We start from the raw sequence: 16,109 nt of genomic DNA, 5'->3' as shown, positions 1-16,109 counted from the left end.
GCAACTAAATGTAATGTAAATGTAAAGAGCAGATCACAAGCGATGATGGACACATACACAATAATGACAAAAATACAGTATGCAAACACAGAAAAAAAAATTAAGCAAATGGATAGTCACTTTCTAGGACTTACTCTTGGAGAAATTTAAAAGATCTTAGCCATTTGTTCATTTATACTATAAATACAGTATAGATAGTGGAAGCTGGGGGCTGTGTGTGCATGTATTGCTGTCTATTTGAGGAGAGTGGCACATATCTGTCAGTGGCACATACACAGGGTAACACACAAAACCTTTAAAAAGGACATCCACTACACACAAGTATATATACAAGTATATTCACAGTAAAAACGACTAGTTCTTTGTTACAATATGGTCTCTCATAAGCCTCGTAGCAACTACAACACGTAGCCACACAGTTCCTATTCCCAATAGATTTTCAGCATTGGAAAGTTGCAGAAACAGAACAATAGCAATACCATATGACAAACGAGAAACCAAAGGTTCAAGTGGCATTAAACAGTTGAGGAAACAATGTGGCATTCGTTTGGAAGAGCGCCTCTTAGGTGTGTGTGAACTAGCGTGGACTTAAAGCGTGAGATAGGCAGACACACACTAACATTTAAAATATTTGATACTTATGGGGCTACTCACTGTATACATGTCCTCCTGGACCAAGTTGTTGTCTCGTAGCTGCTGGATAAATACACGCGGGTTTTCCATACACGCAATCTCATTCTTGTTGCGGTGGAAAAGACTCAGTAATTCTTCATCGGTTTTAAATTCCAGGAAATTCGGCTCCATACCCAAGTCACCCTATTAGAAGTCGCTGTTAATCAAAACATATAAGCCACATATGAGTTATACAGTGTGTTTAGTAACACAAGAATGTCGATGTTAATAAAGTGTAAATATTTATAAATAGTTTTCGGTTTTTATTTTCTTTTTAGGGTGAATTACGTCTGGCGCATTATTGTCCAAATGTGGCTAATCTCACCCCTGGTTTGTACGTGTTTATGCATGTAATCAAACTACATATTCTAAAACAGGCGTTATGAACACAGCAATTACTAATCCATGCCAAACAAATGTTGAGCCACACTCCCCCACAAGAAGCTACGACGTCTTAAAGCTTTTAAACATAGACTTTACCTTCACGATTATCGTTACGAATCTGGTTTTCTTTAGACGGAAGTGGTGATACTTCTTCAATTAAAAAAAAAAAGCCGCCAGTGCGCCAGATTTCTTTTTCAAATGACGGAAGTTCTTGTATGATGAATCGAAAACGAAACTTATGAGGTCTGTCGTTATTGATTGACAGTTGCTACCATCACGGAAGAATTTTGAGGCAAGGGGTGGCAATCAGACCTCTTTCAAATGACAAGTTCTGCGTCGTTCAAGTGATTGAAGTTGTCCCATTAGACACATTTAATCTGTAACGTTATGGCAGTTCTTCATTATTCTTGTTCTATTGTCATAATTGTGGAAATAATATTACCCTTTTAAATACTATTTTAATTATTTTTTAAACAATATTAACAAATTATGACTGGGACTTTCACACCCAGCCAATAATAATGGAAAAAATCAAACTGGAAACAATATGCAGACAATATAATAGTGTGCAGGTGTGAGTAACCTCAAAATCAAAAACCATTTACTTTGGAAAGTTTTTATAATGGGAAACCAAAGCTGGCATTTATTGAGGAAAGTGTCTCTCAAATCAACATTCCATTGTTATACCTGAAACAAAGTTTGTGCAAAACTAATGAGTTTTGTAATAGTTGTGTTCAGGTGTACGCAACAGCAATGTTATCCAGTTTCACTAAATAACAATAATAATAATAATAGTAATAATCAGGCATCAAAGCTGACATTGAATGGGGTCTCTGTAATTAACATTTCAATGTTTGGGATGTGTGTTTTAGTATACAGAAGGACAGGAAATGAGAGGTTTGCCTGTTTGAGTGTGGAAGTGGTGTGAAAGAATAAACTGAGAGAACTGCAAACTGATGAGTAAAAACCGTAATAAGCAGTTTCCCTTGTGTAGCAGTGATATCCATGTGTTACACAAGTATTAAAAGCCAAAATACTTGAGTAAAAAACCCAGTGGACAACACAAGAATCTCATTGCTTTACGAACAGAACAAATGAGATGTACGGCATGAATTTTTTTTTTTTTCATTTTTCCATTTTCTCCCCAATTTGGAATGGCCAATTCCCCAATTTTTTTATTATTTTTTTTGGAATGCCCAATTTATCATCGATGTTCGATCCCATGGCACAACCCCCACTGTCAATCCGGGAGAGCGTGGACAAGCACGTGCCCTCCTCCGAGACACGTGATGTCACCCACCGCTTCATTTCGCACTGCGGTCCACAAGCTAAGCTAAGCTTTGGAGGAAGACATTTCATATGCAGCTTTAGCACGTGGACCACAGGCGCCGGCACCCCAGTAGGTGTTAGCTGTTGCTAACTGTTGTCCCATTAGCTGTTGCTAATGGGACCGAAGCCCCTGCCGACGTACCCACACGTATCCCCAGTGGAACAAAGCCAATCTGTTCCACCTGTGAGCGCCCGGGTCACAGGCGGTCAGGTGTTCAGTCTACACTCGGAATGAGTGCTTTTACCGACTGAGCCACTCGGGAGCTCCAGCATGAATAAATATTGACCCATGAACTTTGAGCTGATGTAAGGTAATAAAGTAACCTGTTTGACCAGTAAGGTAAGACAAAAACAAATAAGAGCAACGGTTCTTTCAATGGAGACTCTCAGTCCCACCACAGAATTCAATATTTAAATATAGATAAATATTAACACACTATTGTGTTGCTACAGTTACAGTTGTGTTGTATAATTAACCTACATTTTGACCAAACAGGTATGGTTATGTCAGACAACACATCATGCATCTCTCCTCTGTATTTTTGCTAACCCAACATTTTCCACAGACTGAATCCTTCCCAAAACTGGAAACCCCAACTAAGGACATTACAGAAGTCGATTCCTTCTGTAATGTTCTGCTCCTGGTAGGGATGTTGACTTTAACGGTGATTTCATCTCTCAGTCTCTCCGTGACATCACAGTAGCATCGTATCTCCATGGCGAAGAAGGAAAAACACTCTTTACTACTTAGAATGTTGTTTCCACAGGAACACCTGGGTTACAGGCATCATCTTACAGCCCTGTGGTGATGTTCTTGCCATTGTAGCCTACAACGTCATTGTAGATGACCTCATGGTGTCGATGTCTCTCCTGACAGCGATCCACGGTTTGAAGCACGGTGGCCAGGCGCCGGTCTAGGGCTGAGAGGTGCGGCTGAGAGAGGAGGGGGGCCACGGTGGCCAGGGGGTCCTGTGACAGTGACTCCCGCATGACATCACTGAGGCGGAACTGAGGGAGGGACAGGAGACGCAGTCGCAGCAAGGTGGAGTGACGGATCCTGTGGCAGGACAGGGAAAGGGGGGGGGGGGGGGTGAGAAGGAAGAGACTTCAACAGAGAGGAGGTGTGTGACTAGAAGGAGGTGGAGTGCACCTGAGTGACAAAAAGCCCAACATCACCGTGAGCATCTAACACACTGTCCCCTCTGGCTGTTGGCATACACTGCAAGTTATGGCAGTGTACGGGGCAGCAGTGTAGCATAGTGGTAAGGGGCAGGGCTCATAACCGAAAGGTTGCCAGTTTGATTCCCTGCTGGGACACTGCTATTGTACTCCTGGGCGAGGTACTTAACCCAGAATTGCCTCAGTAAATATCCAGCTGTATAAATGGGTAAAATACAAAAAAACAGTAAACTATGTAAGTCGCTCTGAATAAGAGTGTCTGCTAAATGCCAATGATGTAATAACACCAATAATGTAATCTACTGTACTGGTAACCAGCTGTTCCAGTATACACCCACCACTACAGACATACACTGTGCGAGGGTGCGTGCTCTGCTGAACACAGTGGCCATACCTTTGCTGTGTTTTGTAGTCATGACGCAAGGCAGAGTGTTTTACCTGCAGCACTGTTGTAAGGGTGCCAGTATGGAGGGCTCGTCTCGAGAGTGCCGCCCAAAGCTGTAAAACGTACAGAGAGCGTTGCTGCTGCACAGCACACAAGCACACACACGATGCAAAGACGCATAACGAGGGCACAGATTTAACAATGGAGATATTATCATACTCACGCCCTCCCATTGTCTAAGTGCAGAAGGAAAGTGTTGTTCCCAAATTTCTCAAAGGTTTCATAATGGTGTCTGTCCATGTTACCTGCAGGCGGTGGGGAGGGCATTTCAGATTACATATTTAGGCATATATCAAATTCAGACATTTTCAAACAGAATCCAGGGTTGTGATTAAATCAGTGCTAAATTCAATTGGCTTTGAGTTTCCCATGTGTGCAGTATATTAGACCATTAATGTAATTTAAAACGAAAAAGCCACAAGTATTATAAAATAAAAAATACAAGTTGGCTGCGGTGTTCCTGTCATTTAATTTTTTTAAAGAAAGTATTATTTAAGTCTAACTCATGAGAAAGTCCAGTATTGCCATGTCAATCAAATCCACCAATCGGGTGCCTCTGTCATATGGGGGGGTCTTCTTCACTGTTGTACAGTAGTTTGGGTCCTTCTCCCACCTGCAATATCAAGTGCTATATTGGTCAATTTTTCAAACTTACCACAGCTTTATCTCCCTTCTGCTAATTTTCCCCAACCAATGTTTCCTCCTCAGCTATGTCTAATATTCATTACATGACATTATTGGAATTTAGCAGATGCTTTTATCCAGAGCGACTTACTCAGGTTACACTTTTTTTTTATGCAGCTGGATATTTTATGAGGCAATTCTGGGTTAAGTACCTTGCCCAAGGGTTACAAGTCCTGCTCCTTTCCATTGTGGTATACTTCCTAATATTCCGTCCCTCTGCCACCCTCCCTGCTTTTCTCTCCAGCCAAATGACAATCAAACCCAAATACTGTACATAGACTGTGAAATGCCAAAAGAATACAGTGTGTTAAAGTAAAATTTGGAGAAATTCCAAACAGATGCATTCAGAGGTGAAACCTCTGGGCAATAAAACAAAACCATGAAATGCACTTATAATTGTATTTATTTATATTTATAATAGAGTAAATAACTACTCATGTGTTGCAAATATAAGTATCTTGAGATCTTGTCTCCACCGATCAGCCCGTGGCCTGTCCTAGCTATACTGGGCAGACGCAATTGGTCAAACAGCTTTGGTAACATTCTAGGTTTCAATGGTAAATTGGAGTTAAAATGAAATGGGCAGGGTTTGCATTACATAACGCCGAGGAGGTGGTTCTTCACTTGCGTTTTTTCCCACCTGGTTGCCGTTCTTTCATGACTCATATCCACCCATATGTTGTATTTTCATTAACGTACTGGATGGCTTCAAGGAGAGTGTTGTATCAAAAAGCGGAACAGCGACCAATCATGGACCACGGCGATTTGCTCCGAAGACAAGTAACTGCTTTCATTTTTGATATTAAAAAATGTTAAAATTTTAACGTTAAGAACTGTCTATAGCCGATTGTAACTACCCTCATGTGGCTAGTTCGCCAAGTTACGTTTGGATGTATATATACATATATATAGTATATTATATATTCATGATTCTACACGTTTTCCCACCATCCCCACCACACCCCTGAAAAAACTCAAGTCACTGATCTTACGACAGTCTCCCCACCCCAGCCCCACCCCACCCCCTCCACCCACTGCGCCTTTTTGCTGCGGCTATATGAGCGTCTCCAGGGGCTCCTCCAGGTCCTGCGTGGTGCCAGGGAGGGGTCGGGAAGCATGACCGCCAAAGACGCCTCCAGCAGGAAGGGGCGCCCACAGACCGCATGCTCCGTGGAGCAGTAGTAGGAGCACTGACCATAGAAACAGACGTTACCCACTGTGAGGATGGAGGAGGACAGGGGGTCACTGCATTGGCTGGACAGGACACCATTACGGTACATTACATCACGTTATTGTCATTTAGCAGACGCTCTTATCCAGAGTGAATTACATTTTATTAATTCATCCAACTGGGCATTTACTGAGGCAATTGTGGGTTAAGTACCTGGCCCAAGGGTACAAAACCAGTGCCCCAGCAGGGAATTAAACCAACAACCTTTTGGTTACAAGCCTTGCTCCTTCCTACTACACCAGACTGCTGCCTGTTATCAAAACGGGCTAAACACAAGGGAGGGGTTATTACAATATTCCCTGATGGATGGGCTATTATTGATAAAAATGCGAAAAGCAAATCCTTAGATATTTCACACGGATTGCCTTGATTATATAGAACAGTGGTTCTCAACCGGTGTGCCGTGAGGCGAAGTGAAGTGTACCGTGGAATTTTGAGGAACCCGATGCATTTTTATGTAGGTGTGTGTGTGTGCAGTTATACTCTGTGAAAAGACTGGTGTGTTATATTGTGCTATTAACCTTTTCGCACATAACTTATTTTTATGCTATTTAGCGCACGTGTTACATTACATGGTTTATGTTTTCATTTAGCATTTGCTTTATTTTTTAACGTTAAATCGCTGTTTCCTCAAAGCTAATATTAGCTAGAATCTTTCCAATCTCGTGTTCTAATCGCACCGGTTTTAGCATCTGCGCTAAACGGCAAATCACACCGGTGTGACCATACGTGCAAAAGGGTTAATGGAGTAATGTTTTATTTTATTTTATTTATTTTATTTTAGTATGTTGCTGTTCATGATGCCGCACTATGTCGGACAAATTCTTGCTCCAATACACTTCAATGCATTTTTAATAAGTTATACGATTGCCTGTCTGATTTAACTATTTGCTTGACAATTATTTGACAGTCTGCTGTAGTACAATATGGGTCAAATATCGCTAATGACATTATAGCCTATTATAACGTGCGTGACATTCTTCATAATCGATAACCAACTTTAAGTTCTGGTTTGACCTTTGATGTGCCTTAGCCCCAAAAAGGTCGAAAACCTCTGATATTGAAAATAACACTGCACAGAGTGGACTATTACAATACACATTGACTAGCTTAATATTACTGTGCATTAAATCAAATTGCATTGATAGTCATGCCACATTATCATTGTGTTTGTATTACTCTGCTTGTACCATTCTGCTCATTCTACTGTTTGTTATAAGTTACATAAGATGAATATTTGACCATTTGTTTTTTACTTTGGGTCTGTGTAGTAACGAGTTTAATATGTTTGTAATATTTTGAACAGGGAATTGTTTTTGTTGATGACAGAAAGTGTGAATGTGTTAGAGAGGGGGGAGGTAAGGTAAGATGGAGTGAATGTGTGACACTCACCTGGGGAGGTGTAGAAGGTCCTGGCCAGTTTGCGGTCAGTGGTGATGTCTCTGATCTCCTTTGTCACGTTAATCAGCCTTCCAACAACAGGTGGAATCCGTCTAAAACCCAGCACCCTGAGAGACAGAGAGAGAGAGAAGTGGAGAGAAAGAGAAGACTTCTGACTCTTTAGTTAACATTATTAAACAATACAAAACATACAAGCTCAATAAAAACATTAAATAAAAAGAAACATTACAAAAACAAACAACTAAAACAACACCAAGACATATCATGGGGCTAACCAGGAAGTGAAGGAATCAAAGTAAAAAAACAAAACTGTGAGGAAGACAACAAAACACAGACATTTACATTGAAAATAAAACTAATCGCAAAAAAATTGAAAGTGAGCGATTGGAGGGTGGAATGAGTGTTACATTTGATTTTTTGCTCATACCCTGGTAATTTTCCATTCTTTATGCTTTTCCCTCAAATTTATGCTTTAATCTATGTTTTTCATTTCACAACTTCAAGCTGCTATCCAGGTGCAAAACGATTCCTGTTGAAATGAAATGACCATTTGTTTAGATATCTTACAGGGGGCTTATACATAAAGTATCAGCCAAGTAATAATCTGAAATCTTTTCTCCTAAAACCACACCTTTACACTGCACAAGGACAAGTGGCATTATCCTGTTTCTGTATTCCTCCAAACTCTTCTGCCTGCACTAATCCTAGGAAAGGGCTCCCAATCAATTGTGCAGTTTGCGGATTTTTTGCAATGAATTTTTGTAACCGTCTTCACACGGAAGTAGCTTGACATGCTTTATGAAACATCGTCATAAAGTATGATAAATATGTCAATATAACCGTATCCCCTAGTAAGGGCTGTGTTTAATTTGATTAGTGTAGATTAGTGTCTGTGAAGTCAGCACAATACAGCATGTGATTCTCCAAGTACGAATCTCGACCCACCTCTTCCCCTTAAAAAGCCACCAGTGGAGTTCAGGAGCCGCTGCCCTGTAGTGTCACTGGCATTACAGGTTACTGCAGTACCTTTATTTACCTGTCTAGGTGGAACGCGGCGATCTCAGCATTGTGTCTCTCAAAGTCAGAGAAGTAGAACAGGTTGAAGTCTGTCTCTGCATCCCTCTCCTGCCTGTGAGCAGAGAGGTGAGACACCGAGACAGAGACACAGGCTGAGCTTACTGCAGAGGTGTATTGCTCTGTAGCAACACTTACACATGCTGACGGCGGTGACGCAGGCCATACAGTACTTTGGCATTCATGCCGCTACTGTGGTGCTTTACTGCTGCAAAATAATTACTGTGGTCTGCATCTGACAGTGAGTCTTTAACACGTAACTTTCGTAAGACATTAATTGAGTATTGTTGCAGTATCACAGTACTTATGTTATCTTATGCTATATAACAATTAAAATACCGATCATGATTATGGTAATAACATGTTTAAAACAGCAATGTTCCTGTAATAGTAGTTGTCTCACTTCATGGGTTTGAAGAGAGCCTGTCCATAGTTGGGGAATGACATCACCAGCTTGAGCTGTGTCCCTCCTGATTTCTGCACTAAAATACACAGAGGAAGTCACTATGACGACTCTGCACTGCCAAAGCATGCACACACACACACACACACAGATTTTTACCCTGAGGTGTTCATTATGAACCAAATTTACCATGTACACTGCTAGTACTTCTAGTTTTTCACCACCAGTGGTCACTCTGAACCCCAGAGCAAAGTAATACAGCTTCTTTACAGCTTCATGTTGACCCACCATTTCCTCATCTTTTTGGTTCTTTTTAAGGTGATGATCAGTGATATTTTCTCTCCAATGATTCATACAGAAGGCAAAACATTTAAGTAATAATTAAACTTCCAAGGACATCCTGGAATTCACACTAATGTCCACCATTCATCATACCAAGCAGGAGGCAACTTAGATTATGAGGAAAATTAGTGGTGGAAATTAAAGGTGGAAAAAAGTTTGGACACACCTGATTGAGATAATGGGAAACATGCAATCAAAGACCTTTTGATCTAAAGACTTACGATTAAATGCCTGAAATTTGTTTCTTAAACATATCTAAATAGTTAAGTTGATGCCTATATATGAATCTCTTTCAAAAAAAACATTTTAAAAAATGTTTTTTGGCTATATTGAAGAATCCAAAATATAAGATAGTTTTGACTTATTTAACACTTTTTTGGTCAATGCATAATGCCATTTGTGTTATTTCATAGTTTTGATGTCTTTACCATTATTCTAAAATGTGGAAAATAAAGAAAACGCCTTCCATGAGTAAGTGTGTCCAAACCTTTAACTGGTACTGTAGATGACCACATGTTGTGTAACACGCAGCATGTTGTTAAAGTGGACATCTTTGTCCGGCAAAGAGATCACTGCAGCTGGCCGAAGAAGCAAAATACCCTGTGAGTGGGAGTCAGAGATTATTCCTCCTCCAGTACACATGGCAAGTAACGTCTGTGAAGTGCTTGAGTCTGCGTGATATTGCCTCGGTCACAGTCACCCGAGACACACAGACGGGCTCACGGTGTTGAGAGCATCTGAATGAAACTGGGAAGAAAAAAGCTTTCTCATGTTTTCAGGTCTTCTATCTCACCATGCTGTTTCCCATTCATGCCAGCAGGTGCTCTACCTGGTACACCTGAGCTCAAAGCAATGATTGCCGATTATCTGTCATACTCAGCTCATCGAAGGTAAATTTTAAAAAGTGACAGAAATGGCAAAGGTACAGAATGTGAAGTCATTTGAGATATCCGAACAGGATGCCAACCCTGGCACTGGAGATACAGACACAGATACAGACAGTTTCACCTTGATGTTGATGGTTCCTATGTTTACTCTGGAAAATGTTTATGTTTTAAATATAATTACAATATAATACGTGTTTTCCTAAGCCAAAACATGAATTGTCCTGTCTAATGAACACTAACGTCCTCCTTTAACAATGATAAATTTACATGTTCGACTTGCTGATCTAAACATTTTTTGATCTAAATATCTGCACCTGTTGCCTATGTTTATCATTCAAAGAAGGTGATGTCACCAGGAGGTGTCGGTGCGGGTGTGTGTCTCTTTCCACCCGTGCAGCGACCCCCGTTGTCCTTTGAAGTAGAGCCTAGGGCGGCCATACATTTACATTACATTAAAATTTATTAATTTGACAGACACTTTTATCCAAAGCGACTTACAAGTAAGGCAGGGTACAACCCAAGCGAAAGCCATACGAGGACCGTACCTGCACTGACGATGCGGTGTGTGGCCAGCTGCTCGAGCAGACCCTGCACGTTGGGGTCCTTCCTGTCGTACAGCTGCCAGCGGGAGATCCCCAGGTGGAATCGCAGCCAGGGAGGGTGGGACTCAGAGCTGCTGTTCCACTGGGCCGCGTCGTACCCCTCCCTGCTGTCGCTCAGCCTGCAGAGACAGGGAGGGGTCAGCAAGACCCAGGGGACCTCAATCCAGCCTTGATGAGTGCTTTAAGGCACAAATGCCATGCTATTGAGGATTCTGGGGATGACCTTTCCTCACCATCATTAAAGTTTTAATTTTTTACTTGATATCCTATGATTAATGATGGACTGCTGCTATGTTTTTATTCTGTAGCACTTTGAGATTTGCTTCAAATGTAAAGTGCGTTACAAATAAAATGTTATTATTATTATCTCCTCCGGTCTCTTACCAGTCCTGCGTGCTGTCTCTGTTGCTGTCCTTCGCCTTTGGCTTTACTTTCAGCAGCCAATCGCCTTCCTCGAGTGGTGGGAGCGGCAGGTTGTACAGAGGATGGCTGAAGAGAGCCTGCAGCTTGGGAAGGCTTGAGTCCTTGAGTCCTGGGATGGCTGCAATCCGGTCGGTCTCAGCGCCCGCTTTGGCAGCTGTGTTGAGTGAGGCGATCGGCGTGTCCTCTTCGCTTGAATCTACATTTCCTTTTCTGTTGTCTTTGTTGAGGCTGGTGGTTCTTCTGGAGTCTCTGTGTAAGTCCACCTGCCCAGGGTAAGCATCTTGATTGGGTGAGCCAGCCCCTGGCGAGGTGAGGTTGGTGTCTGCCAGAGCTCTGAGAGTCTTGGTCTTGGGGTGCGAGAGAGGGCCGCAGGACGCCTGGTAGACTGAGAAGGAGGACAGGGCCAGGAGGAGGTGCAGAGCCAGAGATAGGCACACCAGGAGCAGGCAGGCAGGGAGAGAGCAGCGACGCAGACACCGTCTCTTCATGCTGAGACCAGAGGAAAGACAGAGCGTGCCCGGTGAACTGGCGCTAGGAGATCCACACATCAGTAAACAAAGAGCAAAAGAAAGGAGTCAACGCACAAGCCCCCCCTGAATAAACAATACCTTCATCCATGCAACTTTCCCTATGTGCATAAGTGATCACAGCCGGAGCAATGAACAGTGACGATGGTCAAGGCTGGCTCCGATGGAAAAGTCTAACAGAGTCAAACTTCTTCATTATCCATCACTGAGCCCATTGAGCTTTCTTAATCACAGATCCTGGCGTGAATTAGGCCACAAGTATCACTTACGTGCCTTTTTGCCTTCAGATAAAAGTGGCTTCAGACGTTCTTTCCCTGACTCTCTCTTTCTGCTCCTCACAAATGAGAAGAGGCTCTGGTGTCCCACCTCCTTTATTTCTCTGTTTGCACTCTTTTTTCTCTCCCTCTCCCTCTTTCAAACAGACCAGTGAGAGTTGCCAGGTTAGAGTGATCCCAATGGCACGAAGACAGAGATCAATCTGTTTACTTATCTGTCCGTCTGTCTGTCAGCATTCACCACACCGAGCACGAGGCCACCTATTTGTCCCACATTACGTAACGGAAAGACAAATTTGTGCATCAATAGGCCGGTGCACAACGGCGGCAAACGGCAGACAGGTCCATGCAGATAGCTGCTTTGTGTTCAAACACACATGCAAAAATTGATTGACAAATTAAAAAAATCAAGAAAGTGACAGAAAAAAATTATACAGATGGATGTACATTCATACAAAGTCATGAGGAGTATCTTTTTTCCATCATCGGCAGAGAGAGACCATCATATGATCTTTATATATAAGGTACAGAATTGATACATATGTATAACATATTGATTAACAGAGGTGATAACACCAGGCATTTGAGCAGGTCTACAAACAAGCCCTACCTTGAGCCTGGGGAAATACTGTGGGTTTGTCCAGGACTAGGGGAAACAGGTTTGCTGGCAAGACGCAATGTAGACATACTAATCATCTCTAGTCTGATATGGGCAACATCACTTTGTGAGTCCTTTTTAAATCTGCATTCCCTTGAACATGTGCTGATGACATGGCATTAAAACACACACACAGACAGAGGCATGATGCAGAATGAATTCACACATGAGAGGAAAAGGAAGAAAAAAAACATCTGAATGCGAATTTGAAATTTCACCACTAGGGAATATGCATAGTAATTTCCAATTTGTGACACCCAGGGCTGGCCCAAGCCTTTATGGGACCCTAAGCAGAATTTGATTTGGGGGCCCCCATCACCTCAGCGCCGCCAATACTATTGACTATTGTCAATGCTTGATCATTCGCACACCTACTGTAAATCTAACACAACCATTATCAATTTTATAATATTGCGTTGTTGTAAGATTACCATTGACATAATATAATATATCACAAAAAAAAAAACATTTCAAGCTCTCTTGCGGGGCATTTCAAGCGCTCTTGGGGGCCCTAAGCAGGGGCTTAGTTCACTTATGCGTTGGGCCGGCCTTGGTGACGCCAAAATGCATGGCATTAATGTGAACTCTTGACCCTGCTGGGTTCTTATTGTAGGCTGGGTTTCCTAGAGATACAGTGGTTGGTAAAGTGATCAGGTCCCATGCTCATGTTCCAAAAGAGACTTCAGAGGCTTAGACAGTTGGTAAATGAGTACATAGAGGGTTGTATGAGCAGAATTCTAATGACATTAATTCATTTAACATCAGTTCAAAACAATTTTGGCATCTTTCACTAGTTTACCTGAACCTATGTGCTCAACAAACCCTACAAAACACCCCTGCAAAAATTATAATTGCCAGGGAATAACCTTCTTGGAAGTGAACCAAATCCAGTCTGTCCCTGAGTTTTTTCTAAGTTGGTGCAAAGAATTTTGCATTAAGAAAGTGCAAATACAATTATGACTTAAGTGATGGTCTGCAATGACCACAGTAAGGATCTCAAACCTGTTTAAAAATTGATTTGCAATGCTTAGCCACAGAACTGCACATCCTCTTTTGTGCCATAAATCACACCCCCCCCCCAACCTCTCTATCTCCACTGACCTTTATTTTTCTCTCTTCTTCTTTTTTGCTGTTTCTCCGTTTCTTCCCTGACAATGCACTACTCGCTACATGCACACACAGATGTGTATGCTAACAAAACAGAGACATAGGCAGTGGGAAGAGAAGTGCTTTAATCTCATGTTAATGTGAAATTTCTCATCAGTCGTGACGATGTAGACACGCCGGTTTGCAGACAAGATGAAAAATTCATCTCCCTTCCCCCTCTTCTATTTTAGCCTGCATCACTCTCTCCTCTCCCATGCTCTACCCCACACACCCATTCCTCCCTCCCCTTTCTCTCTACGGTCATATTTCTCTCAGTTCGTTCTGCCTATTCATCCTACCCTCCCAAACACGTCCTCTGTGTAGGACATGATCACAGATTTATTTTTACTATATGTGACAAAAACGAATAGCTCACATGAAGTGATACACATCAGACCCTGTCGGTTTCTCTTGCTGTAGTCAGAATGTAGGTTGTAGGTTGCTAAGAGACAGTACTTAACAGAATTTAATTTAATGTGCACACTTGTCTGGGCCGTAATAGGATCTTGTAATTTATCAAATACATTTTCAATGGGAGCACAATTTTCCTGTTCCCTACAGAAATCACTGAGAGATTAAAATTTCTTGACGTGTTACATTTGCGAGGCAAACATTTCAAAAGATTGTAACTGAACTAGAGGACAATAGTATACTATAATAGTGTACTAGTATAGCACAGCAGCGTTTCCCAAACCTCTCCTGGAGGACGCCTTGTCCTGCATGTTTTAGATCTCCCCCTGCTCCAACACAACTGATTTAAATGATCAGTTTGTTATTAAGCAGCTTCAGGAGTTCATACTGAGTTTATCATTTGAATCAGCTGTGTTGGAGCAGGGAGAGATCTAAAACATGCAGGACAAGGTGTCCTCCAGGAGAGGTTTGGGAAACGCTGTAGTATAGGACCTGGCAAAAGATAACCGACATAGAGAGTCGGTTACATATGTGTGTATGTGTTATAAGTGTGAGGAGAATACGGGCAGAGATTGCAGTTGTGGTTCCGGAGACAGAGGCACGCTCCATACTGACTCACTGGCTATGAATATTTTACAGCCTAGTGAGGAGAGGACAGGATAGAGATGGGTAAGATAAAAAGAGTAACCAAGGGCAAAGACACACACAGCATAAAAGTTACACAATATTGAGCACATAAAATAAATAATGTATGAGTATCAAACAAAAAAAACACACATTAATGTTGGCTAGAACAGGCTGCAGGAACAACAGTATTTAATGGCTCTGGAGTGTAGAATATGTACAACAGAGATTTGGCGAGATGGAGAGATTAAAGACCAAGCAGGGCATCCTGACCAGAGTCAGTGTGTCCATTTCACTGTGCAAACAGTGGCTACACAGCAGATTGCTACACACACTGTGCAACTGTCAACAAAATTCCCCACTTTACTTTTCACCCTCTACCCACCTGAACTTATCTTCCCTAAGAGCAAATCCATGTCTCACCTCCTGCCTCTCTCCCCAATAACACTTTTTTTCCTCATTTGTTTCATTTTAAATACAAAGAGAATACATAAAAGGCATAGATTGCTGGGTAAAGCTGTGCCACAGTCCTTAGGCATCCCCAATCCCAAAACATATTTCTGACAGAATACTTGCACACACTTCTCCCTCTCAGCATAACCCATTTATTTCTCACAGTCTACTTCCCAAAGCCAGTTTGCAGAAGAACCTCAAGTTAACCCCCCAACCCCCCCCCAAAAAAAAAATCCCAGTGCAAATCTGTCGCCTCCCAGGTAAGTACAGAAAAGGGAGGGAGATTTAGAGGGAGGGACTGAAGGGAGACAGCCGTGAGTCATAACACATCCAAAGCTGGACGAGCCCTGGACTGGCTTCAGAGCAACGGGCCAGACACACGCAGAGAGGGAGATGGAAGGAGGGAGGTGGCAAGGAGAAAGAAGAGAGCAGGGGGCTGGGGAAAAAAAGAGGGAGACAGGAAACCAAGGGGGAGAGAAAAAGGCATGAAACAGAGACAGACATAAAGGGAGAAGAGAAGTTACTGTGCCTGCCCTGATTCTCAAGACATAAAACATGTAGCCTTACATCCTTATGTCAAAAGTCAAGAGAAACGTATGGAACTGTGGTCTGTTCCATATGTGGAGTTCCCATGGGTACTTCTGGTGTGATGAATAAATAAATCACACATTTTCTCATAAAAATTACATGTCCTTCATTCTCAAGTATGTTTTCTCAGACACCAGAAATGAAATTAATTTGTATGTTGCACTTATTGGACACAACTCTTATATATTTGAGTGAAATGTATCAGCCTGCCTACCAACACAGGCAAGTGTAGTATACAGCAAATACCCCGTTAAAAGTATATCTCTCCTCTTAAATTTCAGAAAAACTATCCAAAAAGCACATACATTCTACCTCAGTGGGGGAAGAAACACACGCACACATACTCACTTATGTCTTTGTGTCTCCTCCAA

General features: G+C 42.0%; 1 protein-coding gene across 1 annotated transcript in view; it reads right to left on the bottom strand.

Moving 5' to 3' along the window:
- LOC118773647 overlaps positions 1–13,991 on the bottom strand; it is a 36,391-nt gene extending 22,400 nt beyond the window's left edge. The window contains exons 1-12 of the mRNA XM_036522709.1: positions 13,962–13,991; positions 11,199–11,545; positions 11,018–11,149; positions 10,577–10,752; positions 8,803–8,881; positions 8,362–8,454; positions 7,317–7,432; positions 5,729–5,909; positions 4,513–4,622; positions 4,173–4,254; positions 4,003–4,062; positions 3,220–3,442 (exon numbers count right to left, since the gene is read on the bottom strand). Coding sequence (XP_036378602.1) covers positions 3,220–3,442; positions 4,003–4,062; positions 4,173–4,254; positions 4,513–4,622; positions 5,729–5,909; positions 7,317–7,432; positions 8,362–8,454; positions 8,803–8,881; positions 10,577–10,752; positions 11,018–11,149; positions 11,199–11,545; positions 13,962–13,991 — 1,629 coding nt within the window. The remainder of the gene's footprint in view (positions 1–3,219; positions 3,443–4,002; positions 4,063–4,172; positions 4,255–4,512; positions 4,623–5,728; positions 5,910–7,316; positions 7,433–8,361; positions 8,455–8,802; positions 8,882–10,576; positions 10,753–11,017; positions 11,150–11,198; positions 11,546–13,961) is intronic.
- Positions 13,992–16,109: the final 2,118 nt, after the last annotated feature.

Source organism: Megalops cyprinoides, chromosome 1 (genome assembly GCF_013368585.1).
Source record: "Megalops cyprinoides isolate fMegCyp1 chromosome 1, fMegCyp1.pri, whole genome shotgun sequence".
Lineage (NCBI taxonomy): Eukaryota > Metazoa > Chordata > Actinopteri > Elopiformes > Megalopidae > Megalops > Megalops cyprinoides.
Note: the sequence above shows the minus strand (reverse complement) of the source record. Positions and strands in the feature narration are given on the sequence as shown.